General features: G+C 38.5%; 1 protein-coding gene across 2 annotated transcripts in view; it reads right to left on the bottom strand.

Moving 5' to 3' along the window:
- SCAF4 (SR-related CTD associated factor 4) overlaps positions 1 to 17,632 on the bottom strand; it is a 46,588-nt gene that overhangs the window by 15,684 nt on the left and 13,272 nt on the right. The window contains exons 4-17 of one of the 2 annotated variants that reach the window (XM_042866545.1): positions 16,931 to 17,092; positions 15,692 to 15,827; positions 11,594 to 11,733; positions 10,948 to 11,124; positions 10,507 to 10,607; positions 9,981 to 10,028; positions 8,686 to 8,794; positions 8,173 to 8,340; positions 6,779 to 6,864; positions 5,549 to 5,739; positions 3,815 to 3,915; positions 2,857 to 2,970; positions 2,003 to 2,159; positions 513 to 667 (exon numbers count right to left, since the gene is read on the bottom strand). In XM_042866545.1, coding sequence (XP_042722479.1) covers positions 513 to 667; positions 2,003 to 2,159; positions 2,857 to 2,970; positions 3,815 to 3,915; positions 5,549 to 5,739; positions 6,779 to 6,864; positions 8,173 to 8,340; positions 8,686 to 8,794; positions 9,981 to 10,028; positions 10,507 to 10,607; positions 10,948 to 11,124; positions 11,594 to 11,733; positions 15,692 to 15,827; positions 16,931 to 17,092 — 1,845 coding nt within the window. The remainder of the gene's footprint in view (positions 1 to 512; positions 668 to 2,002; positions 2,160 to 2,856; positions 2,971 to 3,814; positions 3,916 to 5,548; positions 5,740 to 6,778; positions 6,865 to 8,172; positions 8,341 to 8,685; positions 8,795 to 9,980; positions 10,029 to 10,506; positions 10,608 to 10,947; positions 11,125 to 11,593; positions 11,734 to 15,691; positions 15,828 to 16,930; positions 17,093 to 17,632) is intronic. The other variant, XM_042866546.1, reaches the window with a different exon arrangement.

Below are 17,632 nucleotides of genomic sequence, written 5' to 3'. Positions count from 1 at the left end.
ATTTAGATTGCAACAGTAAGTATCAGAAGCACAGTCCTACAATACTTCGAAGACGTGTTTGACAGACACACACATGCTCTTGTCTACATTAGTATTAAGGCAACAGTGTGGTTTTGGAGCAAGTTCTCCACCATTCCCACCAAGCACATGCTGATTCAGTTCCCAGTGCTGTCCTGGTACATGGCAAACTACATCCTTCTTCAAGAAAACCAAACAGACTCCCTGCTCCTGCTGGGCACAAAATACAATCCAAACCTTAATGGATTTTATGGTTTTCAAGTCTTCCATTCCCATTGCAACTCAGCATAAAAGGAATGTTCTCCTACTAGACTGTATTGCTCCTCTAAGAGACACAAGGATTGCTTTTAAGCAGGCACAACAAGACACACACAAAAAAGATGATCTAGTTATAATTCACCATATTTTCCCCCTTTTATTAACGTATGCATTGCCACACTGAGTAACTTTTGTAAAGTTTTTGTTATCTACAGTAAATTAGAAGCAAGTCTCACCTGCGGAGGAGGTACTGTAATTGGTGCAGGCATGGGAACAGGAATTGGAACAGGTAAAGCTTTAGGGATAGGTGACACTGGTTCATTATGCGCAGCTTCTGCACCACCATTCTGAGCTACTTCATTTTCAGCCTTCTTGGGAATCCCCTTCCACTCTATACAAAAGAAGAAACCAACAACATATATGTATCAGTTCTGAAAAAGCTGGCAAGTAGTCAAATATTACTGTGTAAAATCCATATGCTTTGTGATGTTTACAGAGATGACCTAACTAAAACAATTTCTCAGAAAATGAAGAGTTATGAAACACAGAGCTATGAGACATTTTAACACATTTCTAAGAAAAAAAAGCATTTTTGAGCACAATTACAGCAAATCATTGAAAAATGGCAATTAAATTTACTCATTTTATTAGTTATTGTATCTCACAGCTCCTTGCACTGTCAGCATTCACACATTCTGACACATTAATAAAAAAAACAGGCTGTTTTGGGCCACTTGCTTGTCACAACTTCTTGGCAAAAGACAGCAAAGCAGACAAAATGGACTGGAGAACAGGCATTGTGGGAAAGAGAACACTCAAACACCTGAGGTTATGTTTAAAATCAGTTAGACTTCAATTTAAAAAATAACTCACACCTGTTTATCATGAAAGCATATTACTATTAAAAGTAGTAACTATCTAAATTAGGGCTTATTTGACAGAATGACAAGAGCCTGAAGTAACATTTCAGTAGTGAGATAACACACCACACAGTGGTTGCACTGTTAAGACCAACACAGTGGTCTAGAGCACCAGAAGCCGAAGGCAACTTCAATGTATTTTTTTAAAGTATTGCTTTCACTTAATTCTACTTTTAGAAATCACAACAGCCGGCAGGCTAGCAATTCTGTGCTGATTTTAAACACGTCACTGATTGAAGTTGCTGATACTGAACAGGTAATTTTCTTAATACAATCAGAGAAGCCCAATATTTTCACTGCTTACAACAAAACAAGAGTTCCGTTTAGGTCAAGATAAATACAAGACTCACTAATAGAATCGATCCTGAGCATGAAAACAAAAGGCACTTTTTAATGGAAATCATAAAGCTGCTGTCAGATCAGTTCCTATACATGTTCTCCAAAGACAAGCCCCTTTGCTACAGGTAGCTCACACAAACCAGAGGGGAACCAGGCTCTGGGACTGATGAGCACTTCCAACATCAACTACTACCAGTGGCAAGGTGCAAGCAGCTCATTGCTTGTCTGGTGTCCAAGTGCAACTTTAGCTCAGCCTCTGGTAATCCAACTGTTTAACCCCTGATGGGAACTGCTATTAATTGCTTGTAAACTGTCTCTCATCTATGGTTTGTACATCCTGCACTTCTCAGCCATTTCAAGCACTTTATATGCACCTCAGAGTCTGAAAAGTCAGCCATACCAATTTCACTACATCAGTATGAAGGACAACTTTTTTAAAAGCATTTAAAAAGGTAGCAATACTTCACCTGGACTGAGAGTTTCATTGTCCAACATTCCGCCTTCACAGAAGCTTTCAAGATCCTCAGGCTTCACTTTGTCCCATGGTATGTAAGTAACACCTAATTCTACATCCCAATACTGCTTGTAATCTGGCTTTATTCCTTTATTCAAAGCCCACGCAATCTTGAGGAAAAAATACATGCAGTTAGTAATGTTGTCGTTTTAATGGTTTAAATTATCAGTTATGACAGAATAGCACATCCAGAAAAAGGCCACAAAAGCAAACAAGTCTATTCTAACTGAAACAGCAGGAAAAACACTCTGAAAATAGAAGGTTTTTTTTTCCTTAAGGCACTATTAGTTCGTATGTTTCTGCTTGAATCTGGCACCCGATTTGCAAACACATATACAGGCAGTTTTTTCTAATGGTCCCCACTCATTATAATTAATTTTATTTCCCTTCAGGGGACAGTGTCACTCTCAAATATGATGTTTCACAAAAGGAAACAGTTGACTAATGAGTGTGTTCTTCCTTAATTATTAGTACTCTTTGTAGGATTGTAACTGTGTTTAATTATAGATAAGGCTATTAAGCAGCAGCAAGAAAACCATAGCTGCAGTCCACCAGAATGATCAGAAGACAACCATTTACACAACTGCATCAGTTACACAATTACTGGCAGTTTTTCAGAGAAACTGATACAAGTTCTTTTAATCACATGACAGAACAGGAAGAATACATATTAATAAAGTGGTTCATTCACATAAATTTGTAGAATAGCACATCCAGACTATATAGAAGTCCAGAATACCAACAAATCTTAAATAGATAAAGAAGAATTACAGTAATTACAACAGCTTGACATTATCTAAGAAGTACCTTTATAGATTTTTGATTGACTTTGAAGTTGCCTCTGCTCAATTTTTGTAGGGCACGATAAGCATCTTGTCTGTGAACCATTACAATATAGGCACATCCTCTCGGTGGTATCATCTGTTTGTATTTTAAGAAAAAAAATGTGTTAACAGTAACCAGGCAGCAACATACAAGTGTTAAATTACACAAAACTGGAACACAAACTGGTTTACAAAAGGACTACTAGGTATGAATGAGAATGTTAGTTTAAGAGGCTAAAACAGCCAGCATCTTCTTCCAGAAATAAATGCTAATAAAGGTGAGAACATGGACTCCTACAGCATATTTAATCCTTAAAATTTTCCAACAGCATTCATGGAAGCACTGTGGCCTCAGAATTAATCTGTTGGAAGAAACAAGAAAAGCTAATACCTCTGCTTTATTCCAAATACCACAGATTGCCATTTGTACCTTCACACTGTTTTATCTGCAGTTTTATAATCATTCTGATTATGTACAAAAAATTTGAGGAAAAAAAGGGCTTTGATTATGTTTTACAAAATTTGAGAATAGCAAGAAAATCAGACATATATTCTGTTTAAATAAAATACCACAATCATATATATATATATATATATATATGTATATATAGATCCTTAATACAGCCATATAATAGTAGCTTTCTATGCTTATGTCTAAAATGACAGAAGAGAACAGACAAGGAACTCAATGACCCTTTCTTATTCCATTCCCTCTAGAAAAAGGGCAAGTGTTATGAAGACAGGAGTTTTCACTATCCCAAAGGCATTTTTAATAACCCAAATAGCAAGCAACTGCCTTTTTTCCTTTCCAAATCAGAGGACAAATGAATTGAGTTTTCACATTAGAAAACGCCATGTAATGTATTAAAAATAAAGCTAACTTGAAACAGTTTGAAAAGCGTTTTTGAAGCCTAGGCTTGCACTGAACCATTTATACTTACATTTATTGATTCTATTGGCCCAAACTCCTCCAAGAGACTTCCAACATCCTGCTGCGTAGTCCTTTTGTCAAGTTGTCCTACCCAAAGCGTAGTACTACAAACTACAATCAAAGAAGTAACAAAGACTGTAAGAGTGCTTGTAAATACAGATTCCACAAGCCAAAATGTCAAAACAGCTGTGTTAAAATAGTCAGTTACGCCATCCAAAGGTGAAAAGTATGCTACTATAGGATAGTATCTTTAGGAGTATTTGAAAGGCCTCTTTCTCTGCCTGCCCAGAGCTGAATTAGCCATGGTACCAAAACCACTATTAGGACGCACACAGAAGCTGTCCAGTTAGCCTTTATTAAGATGACTTGCAAATTCTGATGAGCGTAAGCTCTGCAAATAACTATAAAAAGGAAAAATATGCTCTGTTGCTAAGACTGCTCCATGAAATATCCTCACACCTGCAATGAATACTTTATAACAAGGTAACTCACTCTGTTTAGCATGAAATTCAAGCTTTGGACCAGCATCCCAGGTTAAGGATAGTACTTAATAGCAAAGCAATAGCTGTTTACAGTGACACACTCACAGATGTCACAGAATGCTGCGAGAAACTACCTCAAGTAGCAGACTTTTTACCCTCTTTAGCAACCAATTCGTTGTCATATCTCTTTATGGTTAAAAAAATTAGCCAACAGAAGCTGCCTACCCAGCCCCTGGAGAAAAGCAAGAAGCATGCTTATTTTGCTTCATTCTTCAAGGTAGTAAAGCAGCAGACAAGTACCACATTCTTTCTACAGCAACATTCAGTACTCACCTACGTTTTCTCCCTGCGCGATACAAAATTGTCACATAATGCTTTTTAGGATAGCAATCTGGGAGAGGTGTTGGCAAAACCATATCTTACACCACTGCCATTAAATCCTTTAAAATCATACCTATTAACTCTTTGTGGTACTTTAAAATTAACGTTACTGTCATACACAAGGTTTTGACTAGTTACAGATTCTTATCTTGTGTCATTTTTATTTCAAAAAGAACAATTCTATTTGATGCCCCCAAGAATATCCATCTGTTACCTGCATCTGGTGACAGTATGAGGGGAAATGGCCTTAAGTTGCACCAGGGTAAGTGTAGGTTGAATACCAGGAAACACTTCTTTACAGAAAGGGTTTTAAGCACTGGAATAGGCTTCCCAGGGAGGTGGTTGATCACCATCCCTGGGTATGTTTAAAAACCATTTGGATGTGGTGCTCAGGTACATGATTGAGCAGAGTGCTGTTAGAGCTAGGGAAGTATAGTTATGTCGTGGTTGGACTTGATCTTTAAGGTCTTTTCCAACCTGAGTGATTCTATGATCTGGCCAGGGAGCCAAGAGAGAGAACCTGAGATACGTTTCTTAGCATCTTTGTTGAGCTGACTCTGGTACGTTTTTGGGGAAGATGTATATGGATTGGTCAACACTAAGTTAAACAAACAAGTCTAAGTAGAATAGCTTCTTCAGCCATTTGGAATTTTTCCTACAATAACTATGTTGGTCCTGCTGGTATTCCATTTTACATAGGCACAGTATCTACTACAGGATCTCCAACTTTACAGAGTTCTAAAATTCAGTAAAGAAAATACTGGACACACATGAAAAAAAAAAATCCATACGTGAACCACGAAGATCTCAAGCATCTGAAAAGGGGTACCAGCAGAATTCTCAAGGTTACAGCAACAACAAAGCAGAAAAGGTGAACTTACCACTAACAGTTTCTGATTTGATCTGAGGAAGGCCTTTTGACCTGCGTTCTCTCTCCCTCTCGCGTTCACGTCTTTCTTGCGATCGAGACTTAGGAGAGTGCCGACGTCTGTCCCTGGATCGTGACCGAGACCGACGATGACGTGACCTGCGAGAGCGGGAGCCGGACCTCGAACGTCTCCTTTTAGGTGACCTAGTTTAAACCAGAAACAACTTACATTCAGTCTTTCTGACCCAGACGTTTAACTACTTCAGATATCTATTTAAATAACCAGGCATGCGTTCAGTCATGTACCAGAGCCAGATTTGCTGCGACAGAAAATACTGGCCCTGTGACAGGGAAGATCCCAGAGCAGACAGAATCACAGATCTCTTCATAAGAAAAACATCTTTAGAGCACAGACAAGACTGAAACCACATTCTGCTTCCCTTCTACTTAGGAAGTAAGAAGTTACCCTCCACTGATAGAAGAACACTGTATAGATACTTCATTTCCCTTGGAAGGTAGACGGATTTCAGATGTCTGCAAGTCTTAAGAGACACTAGTCTGCTTCCCTACATGGAAGCACAGTTTGCTTCCCCACATGGAAGTACACGCAATATTAAGCTGTACTTATACATGGGACTTCCCTGAGAGGCATTAAGTAGGAAAGGTCTTCTTTGTTCTTAATGCCTTTCCAGAAGGGGAAAGAAGAAGGCCCTTAAAACCCTCAAGGGCTTTGCCTCTACCAAGGAATTTCACAAGTGCTGGCCATGCATGGAAACAAACACAGTAATTTCTTTTCAGTAAAAGTTAAAAGTGAAACTAAGTCAAAAAGGGATTCTGTTGCTAAATGTCTTTTGGCATTTGCTAACAGAATCCAACCAACACAGCAAATAGGCAGTTCCAAGAAGTAGCCCCAAAAGTAAGCATGCTGAGTAGGGCGCTCACAAAGCCAGTACAAAGTACAGGTAACAAGACTTCAAGTTCTGTGGCACTGAAAATGAACTCCAGCAACACTTTGAGGAATTAACTTGCCTCCAAGCTGTTTGTTGTTGTCTCAAGAAATTCCAACCCCACATAGCAGATGTGGCAGCACAGAAACAGATTCTCTGAGCTCCCACCAGCCTAGCTCTTCTCAGAATGCATAAAGCACTTTCACATTTTTGGACACAAGAACTTACGTTCCTTATGTAAAATCTAATACATAATATATAATCTCACAAAATTGACAGGGGTTCTACTATTTTACCTTGATGCAGATCTAGACCTTGACTTTCTGTTGTCAGAAACATGTCGTTTTCTTTCTTGAATAGGTTGCTGTTCCACTTCCATGTTCTAAAATATTAAGTTTGACTGGTGTTAGGGGTGAGTATTTTATTTCATTTTGTGCCTAGGCTGAGTTATGTAAGAGCATTAAAATTATATCAAAGTCACATATGTGAAATTAAAACATAATACAATTCATCTCAGAACCTTCATCGCTAGTATAGTCACCAACAGACAAACTGATAGTAAATTAATTTAACAGGATCACTGTGAAAATATATTCAAAATAATTAGGGAAAATTTCACATCTTCAACGTGCAAATTGTTTTTTTCCACATTTTTGTTGATTTCAGTACTGTACAGATGCCCAAAGAATATAATAAGGTCAGCCAGCTATTCCTGCTTTACATTCTAATTTACAAGCAACATAACATCTGCTGGAAGGCTTTTCTCCTAGATGTTACAGAAGAGTACTTTAAGCCATATATAGCATATTGTGAGCAAATAAATATACGTTTGAAGACTAAAGCAATAAAGACACCAAAACAATACATGAAATGCAAGAACAAGGTTAAAATGTGTATGTATAAAGAAAAAAAAACATCTCAACACAGCTTTTTCTTCCTACCCTAAGTCCTCTATTGCTTCCCATTCCAAAACATACTGCATCCTGCCTAAACTTTAAATAGTCTTCATGATACAAGCTTGGCAGGGAGCATCTTAAAAAGTAACCTGGTAATCTCTTAGAATTTATTGAATCAACACACTTCAAGACTAACAAGCTGTGACGATTATCTTGAGAACCATCCCTTTACTCCAAGTGATAAGCAAGAATTACTTATAGAACTTGCTGCGTCACAAGTCACCACAGAAATACAGCTTGGTATTATTTCATTTGGAAATCTTCCAGCAGTATGCTCCCTAATCTTCAAAACAGGAGAGGTATACCCATATACTTTGAATTTATTTACTAGAACTTTCAGAGTTCTAAGTTCACTTTCTCTCTTTGAGAGATCTACAGGTCCTTAAAAATTATATTTTTCAAATTGTTTCTCTCCCAAATGGGACTGCACTGTTAGAACTCCTGAAGCATGAACAGGAAAAAAAGAAATGAGGAGAAGCAAGAAGACAGCTGAGAAAATGCAAACCCAAATCTGTCGCAGAGAAACATACAGTATACACATGCTGTTTTTGCTAGATTCCTGAAATACTAAACTCATTGTGTAGCACTACTGCTATCCAACCTTCTCTCAGATAAGCAACCCTCACAGCCATCTCTAGACATAGTTATCATGAAATCTCCTCTACCTAACATGGGTAAGGACAAGTATTACAGCACAGTAAGTTAAGAACTTCTTTATTGCAAAGGGTTCTCACCTGCTGATGTGTTTTTTGCATGTGCGATTCACTCTGCACTGGGAAAGGAGTCTGAAAAGTTTGCTGCACAGGAGCTGTTGGTGGAATCACAGGCTGAGCCATGGGTGGAAACTGGGGGGTAGGAAGGAGACCAAAACCTGGCATTTGTCCATTAGGAGGAAGTGGGACCTTGGAAGAACAAAATACACAAAAACCTCCAATTAGGAAAAAAACATATTAGCTTTTCTAGTCTGCTAGAAGTAAAACTGTCTCTATGCTCTGAAGTCACAATGGAAGACCATAAACCTGAGAAAGATGAAGTAGGTCAAGCAATTGTATATATTTTAAAATACATATTTATCAAATTCTCCAAAGCTTGATTAGAACAGACAACAAAATTATCTTCTCCAAGAAGATTAAGTCACATTCACTTCTCACTAACAGAAACATGACTTCTTTGCCCCTTCATCAAAGGAAATGACAAAACACAAGACGTAGCAGATGTAGAAGCAACTAAAAAAACCCTTAAGTTACCTGATGGCGCATTGGATCCTGTTGCATTCCCATCATTCGCTGTTGAAAAGGATCCATATTTGGGAGCTGAGGAAATACTGGCTGTTGTATACCTTCTCCTGCAAATCCACTAAAAACAACAATATTCTGGTGAGACAAGTTGGAAGAATACAGACTTCTTTGTTTTTCTTTCACATATTTCCATGTACATTTACACGTTACTGCTTTAAACTTTGACAGAAAAACTATCTTTATTATCATAGAATTGCTCAGGTTGGAAAACATCTTAAAGATCATCAAGCCCAACCACAACTTAACCACATTACCCTAACTAATGCTCACTATTTTCACCTTAAAAAGCAAGAACAAAGCCAACAAGAAGAATAAAAACTGTCTTCCTTTTCTCTATTGTAAGAGCATCCCTGCAACATCTAAGGAAATGCTACATAGCAGTTAGCTGTGTAGCTTCTTTCTTCCCCTGTGCTTATACGGTCTTACTAAAGCCCTCAGATTACATAAATTTTTTGTTAAGCTTGTCTGCCTTAGGTTAATCATCCTCTTTTCTAATTTGTGTGGGTGCAGCAGATAGTGGCCATACTTCCACTGGAAAAAAAATTTCGTTTGCACAGAATTTAGGGCAGAGGAGACAGGGATATGTATACTATACAAGGATCAGAGTGATGCCATCCACCTCCTGATTCAACACACAGAATGGACAGTGCTCAGGGGATTAACGAGGTACGTGCAGTTAATTCAACGTGTTTACAGGACACAGTTTGTGTAGGAAGATAAAGAAAGTTAATGGTGATGTGAAATGGAACTCCGTTGTATTTTAAATCACGGGCACCACATAATTGTTATACGTGATCCTGGACAGATCATATAGAATACTTCTGATTTTGTGTGCCCAAGATGAGACTATTGGAATCCAGTATTCAGAAGCATCTTACACAGCTATAAGGTAATAAGGGCAGAAGCTTAGAAGTGCTACAAACAGAATACGAACATGCCAAAAAGCCTAGCCTAATGGCCTGTAGGTTAGGCATACACACGTAGTGGGCATTTGACCTACCGCGTACTTCTGTAGAACAGAGTTCCCATCTGTATTATAGGGAAAATTCTGCCAACTTACTCAAAAGGCATTTTAATTAACTAACATATATAACACTGAAGTGCTTAAAGTGATAAACACAGTAAAAAAAAATAACGACCAAGTTAGTGATCCTGTTCTTCAGGGCAAGGTTCTGTTGGCATATACAGAAAGAAAAACACGAGGCCACACAATGAAGCAGGGGAAAGAAGAAATATTGACTAACCCAGGTATTGAGCACCATCCAGCCTGTGCACTGAATGAGAGAGAGGTCCTGTGGGAAAAACTAGTATGTGATCATGTAATTCAAGACTTCACCAAAACGCACATCAAAAGAGAAGAAGGAGCCTGAGTTAGTTTGCATCTTCGCTATCTTAAAGCTGCAAAGCCAAACTTATTTTTTTTTTTTAGAAGTTAATACATAACATTAGAATAGCTTTTTTCCCCCAGGCGGCCAAGCAATTCAGCTCATTACTAACAATGTCCTGACACACTCAGTTGTGCAAGAAAACCAGAGAACTCATCCTGAAACCAAGACTGAGCTTTTTCTACTAAACACATTCCTCAATCAATGATGCCACATGCCAAATCTACAATGAATCACCAAAGTAAAGAACAGAAAACATTAACAACAATATTTTAACTTTTGACTGTTAAAAGTGAAGCACTGATAACTTGGAATTTTAGTAAGCTTTGAAAACAAAAGGTATTTTATAACAAATAACTGTTCATTATGACAAAAAAAAACTCACAAGGCAGGCTGAGAAACTGAAGGAGAAGGAGCTGAATCTTCTTTCTTTGAGTCTTCCACTGCTTCTGGCTCATCATCATAGTCAAACCGATCTAGCAGCTTCTAAAAGAATTTATACCGAGACAGATATTTTTTTCAACAGCTTACACAACTGGAAAACAAAATGTGCTCAATACTGTTGTCTTTCTATACAACTAACTACTCTGGAATTAAAGAGAAGGTTAGAAGCATGACAAAAATATTGAAATTAATTCACTGATCAAAAGCAATTTTATTAAGCTTTAGAAAACGCAAAGGCTATGAAAACAAGAGGACAACTTCTGACTGAAGAAGCATAACTTGTAGCACTCTCCCTCTAACAAACTGAAGACACTGAGGTATCCACTAAGCAGCCTCCTGCTGAACCAATGATACTACACACAAGGAACAAATGAAAACTTACTTTGTCAAATGATGTTTTTTGCTCAGGTTGTGGGAAAGCAGCTTTTTGTTCTGGTGGTTGTGATGCTGTAGTTTTTAACTGAGCAGTAATAGCTTGAACCTGAGCCATCACAGTGTTGTCTATGACCGGAGACTGAGCTTTTTGAGGCTGCTGAAAAGTCTGAAGAATTTGCTGAAGCTACAGAAAAACATATATAGTGTTAAATAAACATATTTTATATAGCACAAGAATAACTGTAGGGTATAAATTCTGTATCAAATCAGAGTACAGCACAAAATGATCACCACCAATAACATGAGTGAATGATGAATTATTTTAAAATGCTTCAGTGACAAAATCTAGCACATCCTGAGATTTGAGTATTCAAGCCTTCCAACAGTGCAACTTTTTAATCACATGTGCAAACATTAAATCTCAACATTTTATATATTAGGCCTAGTTTTTAAACTTCATGACTCTATTAGTTCAGAACTAATTCTTTAGTTATGCATAACTGAATTTTCCTCAAATACCATGATTTCTGGTTAGAAAGATCACACTATTCAAATACTGACTTAATTCAGGGATGTCTTTTATTTTGCTTGAAATAAGGGCATTCCTGCTACCATTTCCCCAAGTCCCCCCAATTCACATACAAACAGGTTACCTGCTGTCCTTGCGTTGTTTGAAACAACTGAGCTACAGCTGCAAAGGCATCAGAACTGGGCAACTGTGGCATAGTAGGTACTGAATTAGCAGTGACTGGAGGGGGCTCCGAAGCAACCTTTGCTGGAGGGGGTGGTGAACCTACGAGTTCCATTGGAACAGAGAAAGAACTGTGTTACTCCAAAACATTCACTGTACTCTTCATCCACCTCCCCAGAACAACTGTCTATCCACACTAGCTTATTTAACCCAAGAAGCAAGTCTGCACTCCTATATAAACTACACCAACTGCATATTCTATTCCTTTTTTCCTATGATTAGCTCCATTCATTGCTTATATTACTATACTGCAGAAACTTGGAGATAGATAACCTATCTGAAAGTGATTCCAGCATGGTATTTTACATGATAACTTGATGTTTAGGTATTTACAACTGCAAAATAGTTAAGACTCATACTCAACACAGTGTCAAGAAATGCACATCAGTACTCTAAAAATCACAGTCACATTTTCAAACTTTGAAAATCTACACTCATACTTCTTGATAAATATTTCAAGCAAATCATCTAGTGGTTCACTTTAAGAGAAGATGAATTTTTATAACCACATTCCTTCATTTAACTTGGAATATTTGAACTAGAGACAAAAGAATATATTTCCTAGCATTAACTGAACTATTGCTGAGAAGTCTGGTAATAATTAAAGGTTTCTAAAATTTATTTCATAAGCATCTCCTTCCTCTGGCAAAGCTTGTTCACATGCCACTCTTGCATAGGCAAACACCAAACCTCCATCTGCTTGATTAATCCCTCTTCACAAATCACCACATACTAACTCTGCCAGGAGAAGACTCATTTCCACAGAGCCCAACTTATATCACAATCACACTCTAAGGCACGCTATTAGCTCAGTCTACACATGCAGCTTTCCCATTCTCTTTGCTTTAAATTACACTGTTGTAAATTAGCAGCAATGCCATCAGCTTCTCCATGCTGTGAGCAAGTAACTGTTCTCTAGCAAATAAATTTTACTGGAATACTATAAAACAATACAATAAAGTTTAAAAAAAACACCTCACAAATATCTTTTAGTTTGAGAAACTAAGCAAATATTCTTGCTTCACAACACCAATTTATTTAAATCCATTCATCTATTTGCAGTTTACATTACTGCAACACTGATGTGCAGCAAGCAGACACAAACATGTTGAATAATACTTTCCCAACAGCACAATGCTAAAATACTGCAGAAAGATGTGTGATTGTTTTGAAACATAATTCCACTCCCAAATTACTTCCTGTATGTATTCAGAAAGATATCTGCTTACTCAAGGGAGAAAAATTTGCATTTATCTTCCTCTTTTTCGGCTAAATAGACTGTAGCATTACGAGTGAAACAGATTCTCTTTCATAATATATCTATATTAATCATTAATAAGCTTATTTCAGGGCCAAATTATCCCCTCAGGTGTATGTGAATAATCCAACTGAAATCAGAATGAATATTCAGGCAAAAAATGTCCAATCTGTTGACAGCCAGTGATGAAACAGAGACAGTAAAAATAGTGTCACTCAACTGTCATATCAGAATGAACTTGTATAAGTTCATTCTGCACTTGTGTTCAGATGCAAAGATGTTCCCCCTCACTTAGCCGTGTACAGACTGTCAACAGATGAACCTTCTGTATCACCACTGGAGAAGGCTCTATTAATGCTACTGTGCATCCTTGTTTTCTTGTCTGCCATTACACTTCACTCACAATATAGGTGAGCGCAACAAAGATTACCAAAGCAAAGACAAATACAAAAGCTCAAAAAGAATGCTCTCCAGAGAAAGAGAACCATGGTATGCACTTTCTCCTCCACAATTCAACCTCATTACCAGCATTTCATGTGGCATAAAACAGGTCAGTAAAAATTCCGTGGGAAGGCAGTCATTACTCCAGTACAGGATGGGGGATGAGCTGCTGGAGAGGAGCTCTGCAGAGAGGAACCTGGGTGTCCTGGTGGACGACAGGTTGGCCATGAGCCAGCAGTGTGCCCTTGGGGCCAAGAGGGCCAATGGCATCCTGGGGTGCATTAAAAAGAGCGTGGCCAGCAGGTCGAGGGAGGTGATCCTCCCCCTCTACTCTGCCCTGGTGAGGTCTCATCTGCAGCACTGCGTCCAGTTCTGGGCTCCCCAGTACAAAACAGACAGGGATCTCTTGGAAAGAGTCCAGCGGAGGGCCACAAAGATGGTGAAGGGCCTGGAGCATCTCTCCTATGAGGAAAGGCTGAGTGAACTGGGTCTGTTCAGCCTTGAGAAAAGAAGACTGAGAGGGGACCTGATCCAGGTCTATAAATATCTAAGGTGTGGGGGGCAGAATGGCGAAGACGGACTCTTTTCAGTGGTGAGTGGAGACAGGACAAGGGGAAACGGCTGGAAACTGCAGCATAGGAAGTTCTGCACAAATGTGCGCAAGAACTTCTTTACAGTGAGGTGACGGAGCACTGGAACAGGCTGCCCAGGGAGGTGGTGGAGTCTCCTCCTCTGGAGATGTTCAAGACCTGCCTGGATGCTGACCTGTGCGACCTGGTGTAGGGAACCTGCTTTGGCAGGGGGGTTGGACTCGATGATCTGTGAAGGTCCCTTCCAACCCCTACGATTCTGTGACACTCAGCTCTCTAGGTCAGTGGCTTTCAACTAGCAGTGCATGTAAAGCCTCCTGTCAGGTATAAATCTACTATATAAAACCTTCAGGAATCTGGATTTGAAACATCGGTATAAGACGTTCTGGGGTCTCATGCTAGAAAAGATTAATAGCTGTTGCTTTCAGATACTAAAATGATTCCCTATAATATGAAGCTTTTCCACATAATGTCATACTTCACTGATGCAGATCCTCCTAATGTTAAAAAAAAACATGAGAATTATAAAACTGAGAATCAACAGAAAAATATTTCAGACTCAAAAGATATTATTTTAAGAGGGGATACTGAAGTCACCCTGATGGAAAATGTGTGCATTCACACAGCATAGATTTGAGGTATTTTGAAAACGATCATTTGGTATCAGCATTTATTTGGAATGAGTTCAGTTGGCCCACGTAATTGCGACAGTCAAGTTGAATTTATTAATATGTTACTACTAATAGGCACTTCAACATGAAAGTAACCAAGTTTCTAATATCATTCACCTTTCTAATAGCAGTAGTAAAAGCTGCAATTTCCTTTCTGCTCATAATCTCTTTTTAAATACTGGAAAGCTGTCATGAGGTTTCCCTGAAACTTTTTCTTCTCCAGACCAAACAAACTCAATTCCCTCAACCTGTCTTTACAGGAGAGATGCTCCAGTCCTTTCATAATTTTCATGGCCCTCCTCTGGACCCTCTGCAAAAGCTCCACACCTTTCTTTTATTGGGGGCCCCAGAACTGGATGCAATACTCCAGATGGGGCCTCATGAGAGCACAGTAGAGAGGGACAATCACCTTCTCCACGCTGCTGGCCACCCTTCTTCTGATGGAGCCCAGGATATCATCGACCTTCTGGGGTCCAAGCACACACTGCTAGCTCACATTCAGTTTTTCATCAACAGGGACTCCATGTCCTCCTCAGCAGGGCTACTCTCAAGGAGTTTGTATGCATATCTGGGATTAGCCTGAGCCAAGTGCACCTTGCACTTCACTTTGTTGCACCTCATTAGGTTCTCGCAGACCCATCTCTTGAGTTTATCAAAGCCTCTCCCTTCTTTCTGCCTTATCAACTGCACTGCTCAGCTTGGTATCACCAGCAAACTTGCTGTGGGTGCTTTTGATCCCATGATCAGAATGATCTTTCACTGATAAAGATGTTAAGGATTACTACCCTCAAGACAGACCTCTGGGAGACAATTCTTGTTACCAACCTCCACTTGAACATAAAACTGTTGCCCGTAACCCTCAGGCTGTGACCTTCCAATCAATTCCTTATGCACTGAATAGTCCACCCTTCAAATCCAGCTCTTCCCAGTTCAGAGACAAAGATGCAGTGGGAGACCACAACTAAGGCATTGCAGAAGTTTGGGTAGATGATATCAGTTGCCCTCCCTTTGTCCAGTGCCATCACTCATGTCATTCATACCTTCATTATTAGTAGCATTCTCTGTCATTGGAGCAGCTGTACTAGTTCCTGCTGCCATATCCAGAAGAGGCTGAATTATTTCAATTTTAAAGACACCATTTTTCTGCCAAAGGTTCAGGACACGGACTATTTTACTCTGTTGAAACAAAAGCAGACATCAATACCAAATACAGCTTCCCTAATACACAAAGCCCAATTTCATTCTTTTTTTTAAGCATTGAGAAGAATGGATCTAACAACATAGGAGTGCAACAGAATTGGGCAGACCTTTGAAATAACCCACTGTTGTCACATAGGTCAGTAGACCCTGTATATGCAAAAGATAGAATCTGTCAGCTTATTACCCTCTTCAGTAAAAAGTTGTGTGTGCCATTTTTCTACAGTTGCTCTGGCCAGGCAGAAAATCCAGGCTCAATAAACAGTAAGGGAAATCGCATCAGACTATTTCTTCACAGACAGTTATAAGGGGTGAAACAAACAACATGCGATAAGACAGACAGGGAAAATGAAGATGAGCTAGAAAAACCCATGGAAGAGATGGGCCATAAAAGTAGAATAAAATACTAGAAGTTCAAAAGTTAGCAAACACCGCTCAAATTTTTTTCTACTAATCCAACTACTCCCACACTGACAAGTGAAAATCCTTCTCCATCATTATTCAAAAGACCAGGAAAGCAGGTAGAAAAATCTCTGATCACTGCAGGAAGTTAAAGCTAAATAATAGAACAATTTCACAAAACGTTTTCTACAATACTACCAGTTAGATAAAAACTTACAATGATTGTCTTTGAACAAGATTTTGGTCTGAAAAACAATTTCAGGACAGCAACGTCTTTGGCCTTGACAAACATCACTTTAAAAGTCTCAAAAAAAAAAAAAGAGAACTTTCACTGATTACAACTCTGGCACTCTTAACACTTTCTTTCTGTGGGAGACACCACCTTCACTAGGAAGTTGCCCTGAAGAAGTCTCAAGAAGAGAAGTTTTGGCACAGACACACACACACACTGTTCACACGTCTGTACACACAGAACAGAACTGATGAGTTTAGACAATAATATTTCTTTTAGCTAGAACTTCTATTTAACTGCTGATAATCTTTCTCAGTATGTTTTACCTTCTCATATAATAATATTCACTGCAAGGACATAGAGCATCACCAAATTAGCTCACTTGTATATGGAAATGTCAAAGTAACAGCGTTACCAATTCAAAACACTTAAGAAATCACTGTTGTACCTTGTCTTCAGATGGACAGAGATACAAATACTGGAATGTGGCAGTAATATTTTTAGAGAATCTTGGCCCAAAGACATCCTTATCCGTTCCAAACTGGTGACGAGACTGACGAACAATAGAGTCAATAACATACAATCCAGGAACTTTATATTCTGGTTTGCACTGAAAACAAAACAATTTTCTGTTATACATCATGATAACAAGTTGATATACTTTCCTCACTTTCCTATAAGAAATCTACACTTTGTATATTAGATTAGGAAAAAACAACACCACAAACAGTTATTCGTTTCTGGAACTATATGGGCTCCAGAAGAAAACCATGGATGGCATAAAATCAAATAACATTGTAAAAAAATATATATATCCTTTTGCAAATTTTTAATATCATTTGTATGAAAATAAATATTTACAGTAGGTAAGTTATCAAGGACGACAAAAAGTGAAAAGTAATACTATGCTCAAATTTCCACAAAAAGCTATAGACTCAATCTCATGCCAAGAAGTTGGCATATGCCAATCTTATGAAAGAAGTTGGCATTACGCATCGCTAACGAGCTCAAATGAGCAGTATGTATGAAAGGTTTTAAGAATCATAATATAAAAAGCACTTTCAATTTATGTAACAGTAACTTTCTACACAGTGTAATATTTTCATCAAGTTAGAGAAAGGAGCCACAAACATTTTTACAGAAATGCAAG

The sequence above is a fragment of the Lagopus leucura genome, unplaced genomic scaffold (genome assembly GCF_019238085.1).
Source record: "Lagopus leucura isolate 7727_CA_CO unplaced genomic scaffold, USGS_WTPT01 Super-Scaffold_100001, whole genome shotgun sequence".
Taxonomy (NCBI): Eukaryota; Metazoa; Chordata; class Aves; order Galliformes; family Phasianidae; genus Lagopus; species Lagopus leucura.
The sequence above is the reverse complement of the archived record's forward strand: the minus strand, read 5'-3'. Positions and strand labels throughout refer to the sequence as shown.